The following is a 24,531-nucleotide window of genomic DNA, read 5'->3' as shown; positions in this document are numbered from 1 at the left end:
CCTCAAGCACTTGCTTAGCCTGGGCAAGCCTGGAGTCGAAGTTATTCTCTCGAGAGACCATTGCCCCAGCACGGCGCCAACTAGCAGTCAAAGACAAAAACCCCTAAAGAAAAAATGAGAGTTAGGAAGGGAAGTCTAGCATAAACGACAAAGCAGAAAAAGACGACTTACGCTGGCTATCTCATTCAACCCTCTGTTAATGATCTGGTCGATGTCCATTGTGGCAGTGTCATTGATGGCGGTCTGGATGCGTTTGTGCTTCGAGAGCCGATATATTCTCTCCCTGGCCATGCAAGGTATGTGGCTGGACAAGGAGCCTTCGGATGAGTGGCCCAAAGTCTCTTTGTCTGTGGCCTTTGAGGAGGGCCATGGATTGACGGGCGCGGGGGTTGTCTGCTCAAAGGTGGGTGGAGGTGGTAAGTCCTCCTTGGAAGGGGTTGTGGCAGGAGCATCTTCTGTCCGAGACTTCTTTGAAGGGGTCTTGCTACTTTCCCCTCGAGCCCTTTTACTGTCCTACTTCTGGACAGAAGAGTCAGCGGCAACTTGGTAGTGGTCAAAGAAGTCCCCGGAGTCCATACCTCCACAAAGAGAAACAATTCAAACAATGAGATTAAAGGGTCGAGAGAAAACAGAGATTAGAGTAGAAGGATTACAAAAGTAAGGTACCCGAGCTACACCTACTGGTCATAACATTATCTACTGGACTACCTAGTTCCTGGAAGAAATCTGAATTTAAAGAAGGGGCATTTCTAAAGTTGCCATCCCCATCAAATAGATGAGAAGGGATTGGCAGATTATTCAAAAACGAGAATGATGTACCGTTTACATCCGACAAGTCGTCAGATAGTTCGGTAGGCTCAGCAGCCTTTTGTTTCCCCTTGCCCTTGGGGACCGATGATTCCACTGCTCGATGGGAAACAACAGATTCCCTGATTGTAACCCCAGTTGGCCTCCTCCGAGGAGGGGATGCCTGAGGTTATTGCTCGGGTCCCTGCTCAGGTTCCACATCGGCATTGACACCACCCGCCGCGGGTTCGTTAGTCGCAGGTTGGGAGCCCCGAAGGCCAGCCAACCTAAGGTTAGCCTCATTAATTAAGTTCTTAACACTCTTAACAGCACTTGGCATGCTGGCTAAGAGTGTTGCCCTCGACTCCATTCCTGGAGTGGGGGTCGGACGTGACCTGGAACACATTGGAACAACGAAGTATTATGACAAGAAAAGATCAAAGTACGAAAACTACTGGTTCAAGGATTATTATTCTCTTTACCTCCTCAAGTGAAGGCCAGATTTTCCACGGCAATGTCAGGCGTAAGGAAGTACTCTTGATGGTACTTCCCCACGTTGGAGATATGAGTGGTATCGGACAGAAAGGTGTGTCCGGTCTCCTGGTGGCAGAAATGAAAGAACCCCATACCATCCTGGTTGGGGTTGGACTTAAGGTCGAACAGAAAATTGACCTCATGAGGAGAAGGAGCTGGCCATTTCTTGAGCTTATAGAGGATATCGAGCGCGGTCAGCATCCTATACCCATTTGGGGTGATTTGAAAAGGGGCCACCCCAAAGTAGTTTGCCACCCCTTGAAAGAACGAATGAAGAGGCAGGGTGGCGCCCGCCTCGATATGGTACCTCGACCAGGCACTATAAGCCCCCCCTGGCAGGTTGGCTCGTTGGTCGATGGAAGGTCTGACCAGGGTCACCCCTGTCAGATTGTATTTGTTTAAATAGTTAGCGACCATATGAATAGTCACCGAACTTGGGGAAACGACGTGCCACTCGACAGCCGGCTGGTCGGCATGACGAGGACGGGCACGCCTCTGAACTTCGGTTTCAGGAGGGAATACACCTCGATCACTGGTTGAGGGGGAATCAACAGAAGGCTGACTTGGAGAGTTAAGGTTATGTCTTTTTCTAGCATTGGTTTTAGTTCTGGCCATTTTCTTGTTGGGAACTAGTGGAGGATTTGGGTTAGGACGTGAAAAGGGGATTTTTGGAATCAGTGTGTGTGGATTCTCTTCGCATTCGAGCATTTGGGCCAAGAGTTCGTCTTCAATAGGTTTTTCTCCCCCCCCCCCAAGGGTCTTGCATATGAACTGCAAACAGACTATGGAGGAGATCAAAGAATATGCGAAGTAGTGTGGAAGATTGGGATAACGTTGCTTGTGCCTAGATAACCAGCAGCATCCTAATCCTACACTAATTTCAACGTGGGTAGTTTGAAAAACAGATAAAAACAAAAAGGAAAGTAAACTGTTTTCTGAAAAGAGAACTTTTTTGACTCCTGAAGGGCGGGAAATTTTTTTGATTTTTTCACCTTGCTTAAAGGTTGAATCTTTCGTCAACCTAACGTCCCAAACCAGAGATCCTAACTATCAAACTATAGTCCTGACCTATACAAAGAATAAAAACGCACTCTTACCAAGCGATAGGCGGTTTATACCAAAAAACCCTTAAAACCCTATTCAAGAGCACAGAAGTCGCAGAGCATAAAAACGACATGCATGGCGTAGCAGAAAGTTTAAGGAACGAAGTTCTTACCTGGGCGAAGATGGAGATTCGGAAGAAGATGAAAACTTGAACCGGAAGACCTTTAGCTAAGCGTCAGACTGGTTTTTGAAGCTCTAAACTCTGGTGCAAGTTCTTGCAAATTTTGGCAAAGATGGTGAGTAAAAATTTCTTAAAGGGGAAGAAAAGCCTACTTATAGGGATCGAAGGGATGGCCAAAAGGCAGTAATCATCACCTCCCACTTTTGAAACGTGGGGAAGTGTATAAGCCGTCAAATTGCCTTCTTGGAAACTGAGAAGGCTTGATTAGACATAATTATGTCACAGATTTCGAAAATGCACGGGGATTCTGACAGATATCATGGGAATGTGAACGGTTGTTCCTTTAAGTTTCTTTATTGCTGGTCACACTAAACAAACTTGGGGGGCAAATGTTATCCCTAAAATAAGAAATGAATGACATGGCAGGCATTAATTACACGTGGCTGACACCTTTCAGAATCTATGTTCAACTATCGACCAGGAAGACATCCAGTATCATGCGATCGGTTTCTTCATACGACCAGACTGGTCATACGAACAATATATGCGGAGGAAATATTAGGCAGTTATGATGGAATCCAAAATTATCTCCCATGATTTCCTGAGTATCCGATTATTTAGGAAAGAATATCTATAACAAATCAATGTAAATCTTCCCTGAGCTTATAAATATAAGAAGAGGGCTCAGCGAAGAGGGATCCGATCTTTTTCTTTTGAGCCAAAAAGGTCATTTGAAATTAGAGAGAGATTACACTAGAATAATTGTATTTTCTTCTTTAGAGGTTAGTGAAACTCATTGGACCCCAGTTCTTTGATCACCCCTCTGGATCTTATTTCAATAACAATTCAAGTGGGCGTAGGTTATTACCATATCCTGGGGCCGAACCACTATAAAATCTTGTGTCTTTATTATTTTCGTCATCACATTCTTTTCAACGTTTTATCCACGTCAAGCGTATTTTGACTCCGTGTCAGTTGGCCAAAATCTGGGTCAACACATCCTATCCTGAAATAGATAGTTTCATCCAATATTTGATTTTATTGCCTTAGAAAAATAAATGGAAAGATCAATCCCTTTCCCACTACACACTACACGTCCAAGCACCTTCCTTTCCCTTTTTTTTTTATTTAACTAAAATAAATCCAATAAAGAAAAGAGTGTGTAGAAAATCTACACATGTGTACCATGCTACCATGCACTAGCACATACTAAATCACTAGGGTGCATCTCTATCTACCATGCACCTTAGTGCATTCAACCATAACTCCCATAATTACCTCAATTGTCACACTTATTAAAATGTAACACTAATAGGAAAATAAACATGTTACACAATTATTCACTTATTAAATTAATTAACCAAACAAACAATTAACAAATTTAAATTCAAAAGATTATACCAAACAATTCTAACAATTAAACAAACAATCAAATAAAACAAACAACAACTAAATAAAATAAAATAAACATTTAATTAAAACAATTCATCACACTTAATATTTAAATAAAATAAATCACAAAATTTAAATAATCTAAAAAAAAGTTTTGGTGCACTACAAGCTCGATGGGCGATATATTGCCTGGGCCTATATCCCGAGGCTCGTCAAGGCATTTGTGCGAAGTTCACGTGTTTTTCGTATTCCCCATGTGGCAATATATCGCCCCTAGAGCTACGGTATATTAGCATACGCTGAAATATTATACACATAATTGCACTTTTTCAGCTTAATTTGAATTGGGAAAATTGCTTTGACTGGGTCAAAAAACGATTTTAAAGTTGCTGGTAGGTTATGGGGTTTTCAAATATTTCTCTTATAAAACTATTCATCAAAATGCTTAATTTCTTAATAAACATGTACACAACAAGTGTCATTATCTTATTAGTTCTAACCTTATAGTATAATAAATAACATCTTTATAATTGTTGCGATATTTATATGCTATGCAAGTGCACACAGTCGCAATTCGTAATAAAATGGTAAAAACCAAGTATCGTCCTCAAGGACTGATTTATCAATTACCAATCAATCAATCTTTTTAATTCTATTTGATTAAACAATTTCAGAGATTTCAAACAAAGAAGAATACTAACGAAGCACAATGAAAATTTAAACAAAAATAACAGAGAAAATGAAATTAGGACAATTATGATCATCTATTTTCCACCCTTTTATTTCCTAATGCAAGAATTATATCCCCTTTTCCCTATTCAAGAACAAGTTGCAAAAACAATTCATAATCTGGTTAAGATTTATAAAATTCAATCTAAATGACAACTTCCTATATTTCTATGGTAAGTTGAATCATGAAGAAGGCATTAAACACGCAACTCAGAAAAATAGGCAAACAATTTAGATACTTTCGTTCTAAATTGAATTTTCATCCAAACAATCAAAGCATATCAAATTTCACTTTTCAGATTTCAATTTGATTCATGAAATAACAATTAGAGGTGATCAATCAATAATTGCACAAGTGACACAGATTGTAAGGACTTGAAAGAGATGAAGAAGAAGAAGAATTCTGCATTAATCCATAAAAATGGTTTCCAAAAGATTTACATAATAGCCCTAAAGGAGAAATTAGCCCATAATATGCATTCTAGCAATCATAGAATTCAATTACAAACATAAAAATTGAAGATAGATGATGAAAAACTCAAGAATGGATCCTCCAATGGTATTCTCCACTCTCATCCGTCGTCTCCCTCTGTTCTGAATTTTTCCAAATCGAATTAATCCACCCAAACCTAGCTCATCACGATTTTAGGTCAAAATAGGAAATTTCCTGTTTTAATCAAGTGCTGCGACACTACAACAAATTCTACTTTCAATGACTCCCTACAATGTCTTACACCATTGGTGTAAGACATTAAAAATTAGAAGGGATTTTAAATGGCTAATGGTGTAAGACATTGAAAGTGCATATTAATGGTTACAATTGGAAGACATTAAAAATAGTGGAAGACGTTGGAAATAGGCTGGTAGTGATTTATGGGTACATCCAACGTCTCCCACTAGGAGACGTGGGACACGTGGCACGTCTCCCAGTGGGAGACGTTGGATGTGCATGGGAGTACATCCAACGTCTCCCACTGGGAGACGTGCCACGTGTCCCACGTCTCCGAGTGGGAGACGTTGGATGTCTCCTCTTATAAATCACTACCAAATCAGCCTTCTTCTTCCTCACACGAACCCGAGAGCACAAACCATAGAAGAATTGGGCGATTTGGGGCTGCGTTTTTAGGGTTTTAAGGTAAGTTTTTTTTTATTTTCTTGATTTTTAGTTAATTATTTTGCAAATAAATCATAGGTTTTGCATTAGGATGAGTAATATACATGATTTTGTGTTAGTTTTACATTTTTATGCATTTTTTTATATACATTGTATGTTTTTGTGGTTTTTCAATGGAAGTTTTTAGGGATTTATGATTTTATAGTTTTTTTTTAATTTAACCTATCACATTGTATATATTTCATTAGAGTATATATGTTCATGATTTTTTTAAATTTTTATCAATTTTTATTTCGAAATTTAGATATATTTTTGTATATTTGAATTTTTTTTTAAATTGTAACTATTTTGTTATATATATAGTTATGTTAAAATAAATTTTTTAAATAATTTATAAAATAGAAATATATTAAAATTTTTATGTTTTTGTTTATTATTAAGTTTTTAGGTTATGAAATTTTATATTGATTTTTTGTTGAGGTTATAATTAGCGGCACATTGAGATTTTTTTTATTTGTTTACCAATATCATTTACTATTATTAGATATTTAGTGATATTTGTTTAGTAATGTTTAACATATTAATTAATTTAATTTCATAGGTTGTGATTTTTGTGGTGAGATTTTAGAGAGTATTTTGCATCAAAATTCCAATATCAATCACACATTTGAGGTAATTAAGTTTCTAAAATTACAATAATACGTTATATATTGCTAGATATTTAGTGATGTTTTATTTATTATTTATTAATTTAATTTTATTGGTTTGTGGATTTAATAGCGAATTTGATTACTAAGTGAAGTAACTTTGCTAGCTTTTGGATTAAAGATTGCAAGAGGTACATATATATTCTCTTACTTCTACTTTTAATATTATTAAACAAATGTTAGAGGAGTTTGAATATCTTAAATATTCATCCATAGTGAAGTAGGTTCTGAGATTAAAATTGTGTGCTGCGGTGATAACGGAAGGCTGAGAACTTGTGTGTATTAGTGAAGTAGGTTCTGATAAATTTTACTGTGTGCTGCGGAGCTATAAGGAATAAACTTATTGTGTGTTGTTTGAATTGTTTGTTTTGCTATTCACATGCAGATGGTTAGGTCACTATTATAGGGGAAATGCTGCCCGATTTTATCTAGGATAATAAACAATTAGTTTTATATAGACATTCTATAAGGAAGAAACTTATTGTATGTTGTTTGAATTGTTTGTTTTGATATTCACATGCAGATGGTTAGGTCACTATTATAGGGGAAATGGTGCCCGATTTTATCTAGGATAATAAAAAAATAGTTTTATATAGACATACAACTTTATCACGTGCTTATTTAGTGTTGTTTCTTTTCTTTTCCATAGACATAAGAGAATATATGGATAAACAGTGGATGTCAGCGAATAGGTTATCTGCGAAATTTAGGAACGGGGTCGATTTGTTCTTAAGGTTTTGTTCGGAAAATGTGAAAGACCCAAATTTTACTTATTGTCCATGTCTTAAGTGTGGAAATGTTAAAAAGATGGATCTTAAAAATATTAAAGAACACTTATATTTCAATGGGATCGACAAGAGTTACACAATTTGGTATTACCATGGGGAGATAGCTCCGATTGCTCCAACTCTGCCAAGTAGACCAAAAGGAGTGAGGAGGAATATATTGGAGGAGAACTGGGATCCATTAGATGAAATGATTGACGACGCACATTATGGATCAGGAGTAGACCCAAATAAGTTTGAGACACTCCTTAATGATGCCGAGAAACCAATTTACCCTGGTTGTACAAGATTTACAAAATTATCTGCGCTGCTTAGGTTGTACAATCTAAAAGCTAAACATGGCTGGAGTGATAAAAGCATTACTGAGTTATTTGGTTTCTTGAAGGAGTTATTGCCTGAAGTTAATGAAATTCCAATTTCATTTTATGAGGCAAAGAAGACATTATGCTCATTAGGCATGCAGTACGAAAAAATTCATGCATGTCCTAATGATTGCATATTGTATCGAAATAGTTTTGCAGACGCAAAATCGTGTCCTACTTGTGGTGAGTCACGATGGCAAATGAAAAGAAATGGTGACGATGTCAAGGAAGGAGTACCTGCCAAAGTTTTGTGGTACCTTCCGCCAATTCCTCGTTTCATCCGATTGTTTAGAAATGCCGAACATGCTAAAAGTTTGTCGTGGCATGCTAATGAAAGAATAAAGGATGGTAAATTAAGACATCCAGCTGACACCCTTGCTTGGAAGAGAGTTGATTTGAAGTGGCCTTCTTTTGGAAATGAATCTCGTAATATTCGTCTAGGTCTTTCGACTGATGGGTTTAATCCACACGCATCCCTTAGCAGTAAGTATAGTTGTTGGCCTGTTATGCTTGTTATTTACAATCTACCCCCATGGTTGTGTATGAAGAGAAAGTTTACAATTTTGACCTTGTTGATATCAGGACCTAAACAACCTGGTAATGATATTGACGTCTATCTAGCTCCTCTTATAGATGACTTGAAAACTTTGTGGGATGAAGGGGTTAAGGTTTATGATGCATATAGGCAGGAAGAATTTAATCTTAGAGCGGTCTTATTGTGGACAATTAATGACTTTCCTGCTTATGGAAATTTATCTGGGTTTAGTGTGAAAGGATATAAAGCTTGCCTCGTTTGTCAAGAAAAAACATGTTCTGAATACTTGAAACACTCTCGGAAAATATGTTATATGGGACATAGGAAGTTCTTGCCTAATACGCATAAACTTCGGACTTGGAAGAAGGCATTCAATGGTAAACAAGAGTTTGAAGAGGCTCCTGAGCCATTGAATGGGATCCAAGTACTTGAGAAGATGTCTAAAATTGTGTTCAAGTTAGGGAAGCCCAAAGTTCGTACACCTACAAAGATGAAACGTAGTCGCAAGGCCAAGGTTGTGGAAGAGCCAAAAGGGTGTTATAAAAAGAAATCTGTTTTCTTTGAACTTGAATATTGGCCTTTCTTACTTATACGTCATAATTTAGATGTTATGCACATAGAGAAAAATGTATGTGATAGTTTGATTGGCACTTTGTTGAATATTCCTGGGAAAACTAAGGATGGAATTAAGGCTAGACAAGACTTGGTTGCAATGGGTATAAGGGATGAATTGACTCCAAAACCAGATAAGAGACGAACATATTTACCTCCTGCAGCTTACACTCTTACTAAAGAGGAAAGAATGGAAATTTGCAGATGTTTGTTTAATATAAAAGTTCCAGACGGATATTCCTCAAATATAAGGTCATTGGTAGACATGAAAAGTTGTATTCTGACTGGCATGAAATCTCACGATTGTCATATTCTAATGCAACATTTGCTACCAGTGGCCATTCGATCTGTGTTGCCTAGGAGAGTTCGAGATGTAATCACAAGGTTATGCTTGTTTTTCAAGTCACTGTGTTGTAAGGTGATTGATCCGCTAAAGTTACCTAAGTTAAGAGATGAAATTGTTGAGGTATTGTGTGAGTTGGAGAAATATTTCCCGCCGGCATTTTTTGATTTAATGATCCATTTGACAGTTCACTTGGTTAGAGAACTAAGATATTGTGGCCCAGTTTATTTAAGATGGATGTATCCATTTGAGCAATATATGAAGATTCTTAAGGGGTATGTTAGGAATAGAAGTCGGCCAGAAGGATGCATCGTCGAATGTTATTTTGCAGAAGAGGCAGTTGAATTTTGTTCTGAATACATGACTGGTGTACAGAAAATTGGGTTAAATGATGTTGAAAATGTTGAGATTCAGAGTCGTCGTGGTAGCGTTGTATGCACAGTAAGTCGAGATCTTCTAGATGAAGCGCATCGTCTTGTGTTGCAGAATATAAGTGAAATTCAACCTTATATCGAGTGAGTGATACTCATATAATACATTAAGTTTAAGTTGTGTAATTTCGTATATTCAATTGTTTAACAACATATTTATAATTGAAGGGAACATTTTAATTGGATAAAGACCAAATTTCCATCCAAGTCAAGGAACTCAAAATGGTTACAAGACGAACATTATCGAACTTTTAGTAGTTGGATAGAACAAAAGGTAAATTGTGTTGATTATTGAAAGTTGTCATTAATTAGTACTTAATTACAAGGTGACATTTTTTGTTGTTTTTGGTATGTTGATTTGATAGGTTGTGTCAGAATTACAAAACACATCAAATAAGGTTTCAGACATTGTTAAGTGGATTTCTCGAGGACCTTCAGTTAATGTCATCAAGTTTCCATCATACATGATTAACGGTACTATATTTAACACTAGGGAGCGCGATAACAACATAAACACACAAAACAGTGGTGTTAGCCTTGTTGCTAAAACTGTGCAAGTCTCTAGTGCAAAAGATAAAAATCCAGTTGAATGTGATATGACTTTTTATGGAGTAGTTAATGAAATTTGGGAGTTAGATTATATCACAACTCGAGTACCTATTTTCTTTTGTGATTGGGTGAAAAGTGACAGCGGCATAATATATGAAGATTTTGGTTTCACATTAGTTAATCTAAATCGAATTGGGCACAAATCTGATCGATTTATATTAGCTTCACAAGCGAAACAAGTATTTTATGTGAATGATCCTTCAGACAACCAATGGTCAATTGTTCTTCCAACGCAAACAAGAGAATGGAACATTAAAGATGGTGATTTACATGATATACCTCTCGGAGAAGAACTTGTCACATTCACCGCAATAGAAGATAATGACGAAGTTGATGATGATTGTATTTGTTTCCGTGAAAATGGTGAAGGATTGTGGGTTGATGATAATGGGTCTTGAGGTACCATTTAATAGGTTTCATATGTTTATGATATGTGAAATTCTTAGTTGTTATCACAATGTGTTTCATCTTTTGATTATGAGTGTCCAAAATTGTTATGATAATGATATTTATGTTTCACAAATGGAGGCTGATCCTTTTGGTGGTAGTTCTGATGAGGGAGAGCAACGCCCTAATTCTCAGTCAGTGGAGCAAGAAAATAAATCTGTGAGAGGACGTACATGGATGTCTAGAAACACCAAAAAAAGGAGTGAAGGACATCTTACTCCTGTTGAATACAATGAGTATGGTCAACTAGTGGGTGGATCTAGAAGTAATGTTTCATCACAGCTTGGATCAGTTGTTCGAGCAACTGTGTCCATCAACATTAACAGTTGGAAAGATGTTAGTGTGGTGGATAAAAATAAAATATGGGACACAATGAAGGTATATTTTTATTAATTATATTTCATTTAATGTTTTTAAAATATATATTATTTTGATAATATGCTTCTTATTACTTTCAAACTTGCAGAAAACTTATGATTTGGACCCCAAACAAAAGCAACAGATGTTGAAGGATGCGGGAAAGTACTTCCGAAATTGGAAGACTAATCTTACTAGGGTACACGTTTACGACGCTTTGAAAAAATACCCAAATGAGTTCCCGCCAGCTTTGCCATTTGGATTTGAGAATGTCATAACTCCGGATGAATGGTTAGCGTTTGTGAACTCAAGATTAACTCCCGAGTGGCAAAGAAAGAGAGAGGAGATGCAAAATTATCGAGCACTGAATAAATACAATCACAACCTCTCTAGAGGAGGCTATGTGCGTATTGAAGAGATGTTAATGGAACAAAGTGGGAAAAGTCTGACTGAACTTGATAGGGCAGATTTATGGAGCATGGGTCGTCGGAATGCAAAAGGAGAGCTAATTGGAGAGGCCTCTGAGATTCAAAAAAATATTGTAAGTGCTCATATTTAATAATGTTGATATGTCAAATTATTAGCTTATATATATAACTTTTTGTGAATATTGTTTCACAGGATCATTACCGGCAACTCCAAGCTGAGGGTAAATGGGCACCTGATGGCCCTGATGATGTGCTGACGAGGGCGTTGGGCACTCCTGAGCCTCGAGGACGTGTTAGGGCTGGAGGACACGGTGTGTCCCGCTCAGTATATTGGAATACTCCAACACCTACCTCAACGAAAAATAAATCAAAAGCCTCTTCTTCGAATGACGACATTAGAAAGGAATTTGAAGAAAGATTTCGAAAACAAGAAGAAGAGCATCGTCAACAAGCACAACGCCTAGAAGAGCGCCGTCAACAACAAGATGAGCTCTTGAGAAAATTATTGGCCCAACAGAGCGGGTCAGGATCTAACGTTGGAGTCCCACCAGTGCCATCATCATACTATGTGCCCGACCCACCAGTGCCACCAGCGCAGGCGTCCTACTATACTCCGGACCCAGTAGTGCCTCAAGCAGAACACCACATTGTTGCACTACAACCGCTTTTGCATGAGGTAATTAAACTTTCTTGAATATTCTGAAACCAAATAAATTTCTTTACTGCTTCAACATGATTATTTGTATATAATATGTTTCTTATGCAGGGCCGAGCATGCCAATTAGCAATTGGTTCGGTTTCAAACATTGTTGCATCAGGTACACTCATTGAAAGAGAGGCAGGCAACAACTTCCAAGTTATGATTACGAGTGTTCTTAAGCCAACCTGTCCTCTCCCTTTTGCATATCCTGATTTGGACATGTACATAGTTGCTCAGGCCATTGGGACGCCAATAGCGTGGCCTAAGGATTTTGTCATTATATCTGAAGATGTAACTCATGAGGTGATGCCATGTTTTTACATAATTATCTTTACAATTCTATATTTGTTTGTAATTTTTTTAATTGTTGATATAATTGTATACAGACTCCCTCTACAAGTAGGACCAGATCACAACGACCAAGAGCTCCATCAACACAACAACCTCGAGAAAGAAGACGACAACAAACTCCTCCAACACAATTGGCCCAAACTCCATTGGAACGATTACAGAATATCGTATCTCATTGGGATGATGGCGAGTGTGTCAATCTAGACATAGAGTCTGAAGTTTTTGATCAGGATATGTCTCACTGTTATATATTTAAGGATGACATACTTCAGTTTGCTCGAAAGGAGAAGATTGGACAAGCAGTACTCGTCAGCTACATGAGGTATATATCTGACAAATAAGTTTGTTCATTTAATTTTCTAATTTGATTTATTCATTCATATAACAATTTTTCATATTTTTGTATTAGGTTCATTTACAGATATGTGGTACAACAAGGTCGCCAAAATAAGTTTTTATTTGTCAATCCTAATATCGTCGCCACTCAAGGGAGTTCATTCGACGATCGTGTTCAGAATCTGTTCAGACGTTGCAATGACGTAAAATCAAAAGAACAAGTTATGCTTGTCCCTTGGAACCATGGGTAAGTTTAAAGCTTGTCATTTTTCCGACCCATATTAATAATTTCTTTGTTTAACATTTGAGCTATAATTTTTTTGTTTTTCTTATACAGTGAACATTGGATGTTGCTTATTTTGGCACCATATGCATATCATGTTTATTGTTGTGATCCAGTGAATTCAGAGCTAAATAACCGTGAGGAGATTGTATCAGTGATCGTCAACGCTTTCAATCTTTTTTTCTCTATGAATCTTCCTGATGTCGAGATCCCTGATACTCTACGCATTAAGCAACCTCAGGTAAGTAACTTTAGCAGAAATTTTTGAACATTTATAATAATTAAGTAGAATAATATGTATGCATTTTTTTAAAAGTTTCAATTTAATAATAAATTACTCATATTTTTAAATAATTAGTGTCCACACCAACCGGACAATGTGGCATGTGGATACTACTTAATGAGGATGTTGAAGGATTTGATTGAGCATGCGAGTCCTGGGCATTACTTGAGAACGGTATTATTAATTAAAATTTACAAATTATTTTTGAAACTATAAATGTAATCAAATAATTAATTAATATATTTTACTTTATATTTCTTGCAGCTAACAAGCACATCATATACAGAGGCACAAATTGATGAGTTGCGACAAGAATGGGCGACATATATGTTGCCGATAATCCAAAGTTACCGACCTCGTTGATAGTTTTTTTTTTTTAATTTTTTAACTCTTTCTTCATACACAATGCAATATTTGTTCATTTTGAATATTTCTAACAAATATTGTATTTCTTGTATATATCTAACAAATATATTTTTTTCTTCCAATTTAATTGATTATTAAATTAATTTAAATTTAGATTAAAATAATTTAAATTTAAATTAATATTATTTCAATTTAATTAATTATTAAATTAATTTAATAATATTAAATTAATTAATATTAATTATTCAATTTAAATTAATAATATTAATTATAAATTTATTTAATTTATTTTTTTTAAATGTGGGAGAGTTTCAATGTCTCCCATTAGGAGAGGTGGGAGACTTTCAATGTCTCCCAATGGGAGAGGTGGGAGACTTCCCACGTCTCCCAATGGGAGAGGTGGAAAGTCAACATTTGACTTTCCACCTCTCCCATTGGGAGACGTGGGAAGTCACTCACCTCTCCCAATGGGAGACGTGGGATGTCTCCTAGGGACTTCCCACGTCTCCCATTGGGAGAGGTGAGTGACTTCCCACGTCTCCCAATGGGAGAGGTGGAAAGTCAACGTTTGACTTTCTACCTCTCCCAGTGGGAGACGTGGGAAGTGAGGCACGTCTCCCAACGGGAGACGTGGGATATATACCTACAATGACCCTAGCAACAACGTCTCACTAAGTGGGAGACATTGTAGACTTCCAATGTCTCACAATTAAAGTCATAAAACATCTATTTTGTTGTAGTGCGAGGTCGCGGCTCTTGACTAATTTCTAGAACGCTGCTTCTGTATCTTTTGCAGAGCCGCGACCTTCATGGGAAGGTCGCGACCTTTGACTCTGAAACTTCAAAAGCTAAATTATTTTGAAACTTCTGACTTGCACCGAGCCAAGAAATTTGATCCCACGGTTCCTTTCCGCCAAATTGGATAATTCTAGCACCAAGAAACCCGCAAAACACCAAGTTTACTCCAAAAAGCGAAAGTGTCTTCATTTAAAACCTAAAACTAACAAAGAAACAAAAACAAGCGTAAAACCGAACAACAAAACATAAAATCAATAAAAATAAACCTTAAACTAGACTCAAAAACAACCTAGAAATAAACCTAACAAATTCCCCCAAACTTAACCTTTACTCGCCCTCGAGTAAAGACCAAGTTAAACTAACAAAAAGAAACAAACACAAAACGAACAAGCTAAACCATCATTACCATCTACACTGCTTTGCCAAAACTCATGAAATCTCAATTGCAATAATAATAACCAGAACTTCAGCTCAATTACATTAAAGTTCAATTTGTAAAGTTCAATTAGGGAAATCAATAATATATCACGAAAATGACTACAACACTTGGACTCTATCATATATGCTCAACTCATTCCAGACAATTCCACAAACCAATTTTTCAATATGCTTGCATTACTTGACCTTCTCCACTAATGTCAATAACACGTGTTTTGAAATCAAAAGGACTTTCACGGGTTATAGCGTTAGGCTTAGGCAAGGGTAGATGAAATTGTCATTTAGGCTCACAATTACCATAAGCATATAAACTTTACACCCAATCTTGATATTCACAACATAATTTAACACAACCCAAAGATCCTCTTTATTTCCAAAGATCGAGAAATTTAAACACTAGATTTTTTTTTATATACTACATTTCCCCCAAACTTATGAATTTTAATGGGAACATCAAAAGAAAAGTAGTTTCTCTCAAATCTCTTTTCTTTTTCTTTTTTTTCTTCTTTCTCAATCTTTTCTTGAATTTTTCTATTGCCAACACCAATACACAAGAGTAACACCCATTATAAATCAATCCCCTCTTATATTTTATAAGCTCATGGTACAAATCTAGGAACTGAAAAATAATAAAGTATTCGGTTAAGCTCAAAACAAGTGTTTAACAATAAAAGGTAGACTTTTAGGCTCAAAGAGGGTATCTAGGGAAAATTAAATCAAGGTTGGCTTGAAAAGCACAATCGATCCAATAAAATTGCCTAAATCACTTTTCAAAACACATGACATCAAGGATTTCGCCTCAAAGGCCAAATAATGCAAGTTCTATCAAATTTAAATTGTCATACCACCAACCCTAGTCAAACATATATAATAAAATCCAAAATGTTGCATTTTCAAAACATACTAAAAATTTCCCACAAAACCTTTAAATTAAACTCTAAAACAATTGAACCAAGCACACAGTTGAATTCAATTTCCTTTTCACGAGAAAAGACAAAGCAACAACAGACAAGAATGATGGCTTAACAGTTACACTAAACAAACAACAGAAAATAACACAAGAAACTAAAATACTAAACTAAACAACACACAAAATAAAAAATAAAAAAAATAAGCTCCCCCCCAAACTTAAGATGCACATTGTCCCCAATGTGATAAAGAAAAGAACAAAGGAAGAGAACTTACCTGACGCCACATCAGTATGGCGGAGGAGGTGGCGGTGGTGGCCACTGGTATGGAGAGTACTACGTAGGATATGGGAAAAAGTTCTCCACATCCTGACTCACCACAAGCCGCTGGATGAGATCATTCAACTGATCCACTTGAATACGCTCATCCTCATGCCTCATCTCCATGAATTTATTGTGATGGTCACTAAGGCCTCGCTAGGCATCAATCATATACTGATTCTGAGCAATGAGATAACGAATGTAAGGATCAGGTCCACTACTCTCACCAGACACAGGAGCCGCTGGTGCACTACCTCCTGCTTCTCCTTGCGCACCCAACTCCATATTGACAGCTTCTTCTTCATCTTGCACAACATCTGGAGTGCGTCTGGCCCTTTTTGGGCGAGCTTCAGCAGGCAAAGGATGAGGAATGGGCTTCGGAAACTTGCTCACATAATTCTGTGTTATTGGGCCTTGGATTTTTCCGGGGGCATCATATTGATTCTCAGGAACATTGTACTTGCGGCATAAATCAGTAATCACGGAACCATGCCCCAGACCAGAAGATGTTGTCAAACGAGACAAATCAGCTCTGCTCTGGTGTACCAAACATCCCACATCAATGTTGATTTGTTTCATGATACCATACACACATCGAAGGCGCTCCCGACAAAAATCAGACATATGAGAGTTAGGAAACAACTTTGCACTCACAAAATGGGCCCAAGCTCTAGCATAAGGAGCCAATTGTCATCTCCATAAACTCTTCTCATAAGATCCAGCCATGATCCACTGCGCCCCTTCATATGCAACTGTATCAGCTATTTCCCACCAAGTGAGCTTGTCTTCATTAATCAACATATTCAGGTCTTCATCAATAAACAACCGAAAATTTGGCAACCCATATAATGCATTAATTTCTTCCGACGAAAAAGGTACCTCTACGCCACGTACAAATACCTTTTCCGAATCACCCCTTTGAGTGAAATTGGCATAAAATTCGTACAACAAGGACAAATTTGGCTTGGTTGGCTTCTTGTGTACAAAATTTTCCCAACCTCTTCGAATGATCTCAACCCGAATAGCTTCCATAGTGGGATCCACAAAAGGCTCCTCTTGAAATTCAATGCCTCGTTCGGGAATTACCGACTGTAATGACCCACTACTCTAGACTTTTTGGACCGTTAACGAAACTATACATAAAACTTACATTTTTGCGAAAATACCATAATTTATCAGAAACTTGTAGAAACAAAGTTTACTTTCATAAAATAAGTAGGATATGGGTACCCATTGTCTTTAAAACAAAAATAACTTAAAAACTAAAAAGAGTTACATAGAAAATGCGGAAAATACATTTAAAACCATAAAAACATAAACAAGACTACATCCTCGAATCGAATAACGCTCGACCCCTTGACTCCATTCACCATCGATACACATCCTCTAAGCGTCACGAATCTTTCCACCTCTAAAGCTTATTTCCTGCACATAAACAGAAAGGAATGAGCCTAATGCCCAGCAAGGAAAAATCTAACACTTAATCATATACATAATTTCATAAGAAACATAAAGACTTAACATAATACATATAACATACACTTATTATAATGGCCATTATTCTTGGGGTCCCATAGACTAAACAAGCATATGCCCATGGAGTTAGTGGGGTCCTACTAGCTAAGTAGGTCATATGCCCATAACCCATTTGGGGTCTTGTTAGCCATATGGGTCATATGCCCAAGCCTACAAACATACATACATATCATAACACATTTAATAACATAAAACATATAGATAACACAAGCACATAACATATTGATTCTAGCCTATTTTCCTTACCAAAGTTACCGGGATATAATGGACTGAGTTGGGACTTTTTGGAACACTCCTAAAACCATAAGAAAGAGTGAGTTGAAAGAAGAAGAAGAAATAAAAAGGATGGAAAGACAAAACCATAAAAAACATACTTACCGACTTATATGCTTAAGAACTTGGATTCCCTAACCAAAATAAGAATGAGGTTAGGGGACTGAGTAGAAGGTTTTGAGAAAGGAAATAACATGAAATAAATGAAACAAAGTTTCGGGTTTACCTCAAAGATTTGCAAGATCAATCTAACCTCCACCGAAATACTATAGAACTCCCTTCCCAAAGTGTTTGATAAGCTTATGATGTTTAAGCTTATAGTTTTTCCCCAAACTAGGTGTTTACACTCTCACACTCACTTAACACTAGCAGCTTCTGAACTTAGAGCAAATGGTCAATAATGGCTGGGTACTAGGTCCTATTTATAGAGTTTGGGAATGAAAATATCTTGATTTTACTTGAATAAAAATAATGGCCTTTTAGGTGAAAATCATTTGAATAATCGTTCAGCAGAGGCTGAAGACTCGTTCAAAAGATGCTGGACTGTTGAAGGAGTTTGAATGGCTGAAAGGAAATGAATTCAAAAGAGTTTGAATTTATGCTGAAGGAGGCGATATATCGCCCCCTGTAGGCGATATATCGCCTGGGCCAGTATGCCCGAGGCGACCGTGCATCGTTTCGTGTTTTCCGTATCTACGTGCTGCGATATATCGCCCCCTATAGCTGCGATATATCGGCACACGCTGAATATTTAAACACGAAATTACACATTTTTAGCTAAGTTTGAGTGGAGTAAACAGCCTTGACTAAGCCCTCAACGTACTCAAAGCTGCTGACTGACCCTATAACATTCAAACTTTACTCCTTATTAGATTTAATCCCCAAAAATACTTAATCCTTAATCACCATTCATAACATGTGTTTAAAATCCTATTGGTTGATGTCTAAACCTTATAATATAATAAATATAATCCTTAATATCAGTCACTTTAATCAAACCTTAGGTTATACGTAATATTCTTAAACTATAGATTAAACTTAGAAAATCTATAAGTACTACTATGAGTGTCCAAATAATTCCCGGTCTGAACCAAAAATCCACAGTAACAAAGATAATGCTATAAATACTATCATACTACTATCTATCTTAGCTAAGTAAAGTTCGTGGACTCTACACCGACCTCCCAAACAACTTTTTGTAGTACAAGGCAGCGTCCTTATTTTTAAATTTATCAACATCACAATCCGGTGGTGGCTGCCTTGAAGAGGATGGGCGAGAAGCGGCCCTAGTTTGAGCTCTCCTTGAAGACATTTAATCACTAGAAAATCGGGCAGCACCTCCCCTTAAATGCTTGACTTCCCAAAATATCAAAAACACTCAACAAGCAATGGAAATCAACCACAAGCCTTTGGCAGCCAAGAAATTTCAAGAAATCACACCCAACAATCAACTTTTCCACAACCCAATAGCAAAACGCCGCCAAAATTTCAGAAATTAATTCCAATCTCGCAAATATTTCACAAGAAAAAGCAAGAATCACATACCCTTAACGATGAAATTGGAAGCCCAAACGCCTATATCCCACTTGCATGAAGAACATTGAAAATCCAAGGCCAATAATTGAGTATTTTCGGATTGGGGATGAAATTAGGGATTGTATGGTTGATTCTTTAAATATGGAGAGAAAAAGAGGAAAAAAAATGGAGGTTTTGGATAGATATGGGTGGAAGAGGGTTAGGAGGAGGGTTTATGGTGGTTATGGAGGTATGGGGGAGGTGTGGAAGAGGGTTAGCCGGAGAAGAAGGTGGGATTTTGGGTCATTGGGTCACGACCCTTTAAAATCAGGAAGAGTCTCAAGCGCCGCGACTCTCTAGGGAAGGTCGTGGCTCTTAAATTTTTTTTCCGAAATCACCGTCTCGTAAAATGGTAAGGGCCGCGACTCTCTAGAGAAGGTCGCAGCTCTTACTCCAGACCTGACTTCAACAACCCTCTTTTTTTTTTTTTTTCATGATTTTCACGGTTCATACAATACATTAAAATAAAAATGACAACTAAAACAAATTTCCTAAACATTGTTCCAAACCAAACAAATACAAAAATAAAAATTAAAACTGAGAAATGCCTCCTCAAAGTGCTATCTTTAACGTCTTTTAGCCGGACGCTGAACTCTCTACACCTTTAACTTGGGTCAAGTCCACCCCTTGCATCCTTGAGAGCCATCGTGTCATACGAGGGGGATTCCCTTCTACTATTGAGAATATTGAAACTATCCCCAATGTCATCGAAACCTTCAAACATGCCACACAATAATCTTTTCATACGACGTCGAACTGTTCGAAATCGTTCTTTGGTCTTATTCTTCTTTTTACCAATTGAATCTTGACAATTATTCACCACGTCAACTCTACAACAGGTAGGAATTTCAGTTGCTGTAAGAACATTAAAACTTATTTCCTCATTTTGGACTCGCAACCTTAACTCCCCCTTTTGTACGTCGATTAAAGCTCGTCCTGTGGCTAAGAATGGTCTTCCAAGAATGATTGGGACGTTGGCATCCTCCTCCATATCAAGTGCAATAAAGTCTGCTGGGAAGATGAACTTGTCCACTTTTACCAAAACATCTTCAATAATACCCCGAGGATGTGCTATTGATCTGTTTGCCAACTGAAGAGTCACTGTTGTAGGTCTTGCTTCCCCAAGCTTCAATCTTCTGAACACAGAAAGTGGCATTAGATTAATGCTTGCCCCCAAATCACATGGAGAATTCATGCTCTCAAAATTCCCAATAGTGCAGGGTATTGTGAAACTCCCATGATCTCTTAGTTTCTGAGGAAGCTTCCTTTGCAGAATGGCGCTGCACTCTTCAGTGAGTGCCACTGTCTCATAATCTTCCATCTTCCTCTTCTTGGACAGTATTTCCTTCATAAACTTCACATAACTTGGCATTTTCTCAAGTGCCTCGGCAAAAGGTATGTTAATGTGAAGTTTTCAAAAAATATCTAGAAACTTCGAAAATTGTTTGTCAAGTGTCTTCTTTTGAAGTCGCTGAGGATATGGAATCTTGATGTGGTGCTCATAACTCACTGGTGACTGATTCTTCTCAAGGTCTTCAATAACCTCTTCTTCTACCTTACCCTCATTCTCAACTTCAACTTTTGGTGCAGGTGTAGACTTCTTGACTGGCTCTTCCAACTTCTTCCCACTCCTCAAAGAGATTGCATTGCACTGCTCTTTAGGATTCAACTCTGTATTACTTGGAAAATTTCCTTGAGGCCTACTTTGTAACATATTTGCCAATTGACCAACTTGCATCTCAAGATTCCTGATGGAAGAGCGAGTTTTTGTCATAAACTGTGTTTGAGTGTTGGTGAGAGTTAATAATGCAGCTTGCAATTCATTAGGCCTTTCAGGTGGAGCTTGATTCATTGACTGTTAAGGCATAGGCTGTTGTGATGAAGAGCCTTGATGCATTGGTGGCTGAGGCATATTATTCTGAAATTGACCCTGAAACTGAGGTTGCTGGCCCTGATTATTCCTCCAAGAAAAATTAGGATGATTTCACCACCCAGGATTGTAAGTATTGGCAAATGGATTATTTACTGACCTTTGAAAGTTTCCCACCGCTTGAACCTGAGCTTGATCCATCGGAATGTTATTATTAATATTGGTAGGACACTGATCAAAAAAGTGAGGACCACCACAGATTTCACACCTGGCTGCCATTTGAACCGCATTAGCAGATACAGTGCTCTGTTGTAACTGTTTTGTCAAGGAGGCTACTTGTGTTGTTAGAGCAGTGATTGCATCCAGCTCATGCACCCCAGCTACCTTTCTGACTCCTGATGATCTTTCTTCTGACCACTGATGATTGTTTGTGGCCATGTCCTCTAGCGGCTCATAAGCACCAGTTGCACTCTTGCTCATAAAAGTACAACCCGCTGCAGCATCAATAATAGTTCTGGTTGTAGGACATAAACCATTGTAAAAATTCTGTACTAGCATCCACTGTTCAATGCCATGATGAGGACATCTTCTCAAGAGTTCCTTAAACCGTTCCCAAGCTTCATACAATGACTCTCCATCATCCTGGCAAAAGTTATTGATCTCTCCCCTTAATTTAGCAGCTTTGGACGGAGGGAAGAATTTTAACAAAAACTTCTGAGCTAGATCTTGCCAGGTGATAATAAAGTTTGGTTGCAACGAGTTCAGCCAACTTTTAGCCCTATCCCTCAGAGAAAATGGGAAAAGCCTAAGTTTAATTGCATCATCACTCACCCCATTGTATCTGAAGGTTCCACACAATTCCAGAAAATTAGACAAATGGGTGTGAGGATCTTCAGAAGGCAACCCATTAAATTGCACAGAGGATTGCACCATTTGTAGAATAGCTGGCTTGATTTCAAAATTGTTGGCCTCTACAGCTGGTGGGCTTATACTGTTTTGTACTCCCGTCAAAGTGGGCAGTACATAATCTCTCAGGCTCCTCTCAGCATTGTTCTGAGCTTGACCCCCTTATACAATTCTAGGAATTAAAGCATTCCTGCCATCCCCTTCATTCAGTGCCATCTTCATAGATTTATGGGCCTCCCTCTTGTTCTTCTGTTTTGCTTGCAGGACTTTTCAATCTCAGGATTCAAAGGAACAAGATTGTCTACTCCTCTTCTGCTACGCATATAACACAGTTCACCTAAGATAGATAGATTAAGCAACTAAACAGATTAGAAACAATAGAGATTAAAATCAAATTAGAATAAAAATTAATTAGACTGATATTGATAATTATTTTCAGTCCCCGGCAACAGCGCCAAAAACTTGTTGCGATATTTATATGCTATGCAAGTGCACACAGTCGCAATTCGTAATAAAATGGTAAAAACCAAGTATCGTCCTCAAGGACTGATTTATCAATTACCAATCAATCAATCTTTTTAATTCTATTTGATTAAACAATTTCAGAGATTTCAAACAAAGAAGAATACTAACGAAGCACAATGAAAATTTAAACAAAAATAACAGAGAAAATGAAATTAGGACAATTATGATCATCTATTTTCCACACTTTTATTTCCTAATGCAAGAATTATATCCCCTTTTCCCTATTCAAGAACAAGTTGCAAAAACAATTCATAATCTAGTTAAGATTTATAGAATTCAATCTAGATGACAACTTCCTATATTTCTATGGTAAGTTGAATCATGAAGAAGGCATTAAACACGCAACTCAGAAAAATAGGCCAACAATTTAGATACTTTCGTTCTAAATTGAATTTGCATCCAAACAATCAAAGCATATCAAATTTCACTTTTCAGATTTCAATATGATTCATGAAATAACAATTAGAGGTGATCAATCAATAATTGCACAAGTGACACGGATTGTAAGGACTTGAAAGAGATGAAGAAGAAGAAGAATTCTGCATTAATCCATAAAAAGGGTTTCCAAAAGATTCACATAATAGCCCTAAAGGAGAAATTAGCCCATAATATGCATTCTAGCAATCATAGAATTCAATTACAAACATAAAAATTGAAGATAGATGATGAAAAACTCAAGAATGGATCCTCCAATGGTATTCTCCACTCTCAGCCGTCGTCTCCCTCTGTTCTGAATTTTTCCAAGTCGAATTAATCCACCCCAACCTAGCTCATCACGATTTTAGGTCAAAATAGGAAATTTCCTGTTTTAATCAAGCGGCGCGAGGTCGCGGCTCTTGAATAATTTCTAGAACGCTGCTTCTATATCTTTTGCATAGCCGCGACCTTCATGGGAAGGTCGCGACCTTTGACTCTGAAACTTCAAAAGCTAAATTATTTTGAAACTTCCGACTTGCACCGAGCCAAGAGATTTGATCCCACGGTTCCTTTCCACCAAATTGGATAATTCCAGCACCAAGAAACCCGCAAAACACCAAGTTTACTCCAAAAGGCAAAAGTGTCTTCATTTAAAACCTGAAACTAACAAAGAAACAAAAACAAGCGTAAAACCGAACAACAAAACATAAAACACAATAAAAATAAACCTTAAACTAGACTCAAAAACAACCTAGAAATAAACCTAACAATAATCAACTATATTAATCAAACCTTATGTTATAATTAATATTCTTAAACTATACGTTAAACTTATAAAATCTATAAGTGTTGCTACGAGTGATCAACTAAGTCCCGGCTTGAGCCAAAATCCACAGTAATAAACATACTATAACTACTACTAGCTATTACTACTACTACTACTACTACTACTACTACTACTACTACTACTACTACTACTTCTACTACTACTACTACTACTACTATTACTACTACTACTACTACTACTACTACTACTACTACTACTACTACTACTATCTAACTAGCTAAGTAAAGTTCTGGGACTCTACAATCATAAAGTGTGTTATTATTATTATTTTTTTGTAAATTTTTTATTATGCAAATTTATTATGTGCTAATACTAATTACATATTCTCAACTCTTTAATCATGCCAAATAAGAAGTCTCTCAATCCACCATTAACTAGTAGAAGGTTTTTTGGTTGTAAAAG

The 24,531-nt window shown here is 37.1% G+C and overlaps 1 protein-coding gene and 1 non-coding gene across 2 annotated transcripts; both read left to right on the top strand.

The window, feature by feature from the left end:
- Nucleotides 1-235: 235 nt before the first annotated feature.
- LOC133815541 (uncharacterized) lies at nt 236-14,577 on the top strand. Its single transcript, XM_062248372.1, has 5 exons — nt 236-546; nt 10,713-10,989; nt 11,078-11,509; nt 11,590-11,937; nt 14,512-14,577. Exons 1-5 carry the CDS (start codon nt 236-238, stop codon nt 14,575-14,577), a joined length of 1,434 nt encoding a protein of 477 aa, XP_062104356.1.
- A 7,425-nt stretch (nt 14,578-22,002) lies between these two features.
- Nucleotides 22,003-22,109, top strand: LOC133820571 (small nucleolar RNA R71). The gene has a single exon (XR_009886976.1). It is a non-coding gene; the product is annotated as a small nucleolar RNA R71 (small nucleolar RNA).
- The last annotated feature ends 2,422 nt before the right edge of the window (nt 22,110-24,531 follow it).

The sequence above is a fragment of the Humulus lupulus genome, chromosome 2 (genome assembly GCF_963169125.1).
Source record: "Humulus lupulus chromosome 2, drHumLupu1.1, whole genome shotgun sequence".
In the NCBI taxonomy this organism is placed as follows: Eukaryota; Viridiplantae; Streptophyta; class Magnoliopsida; order Rosales; family Cannabaceae; genus Humulus; species Humulus lupulus.
Note: the sequence above shows the minus strand (reverse complement) of the source record. Positions and strands in the feature narration are given on the sequence as shown.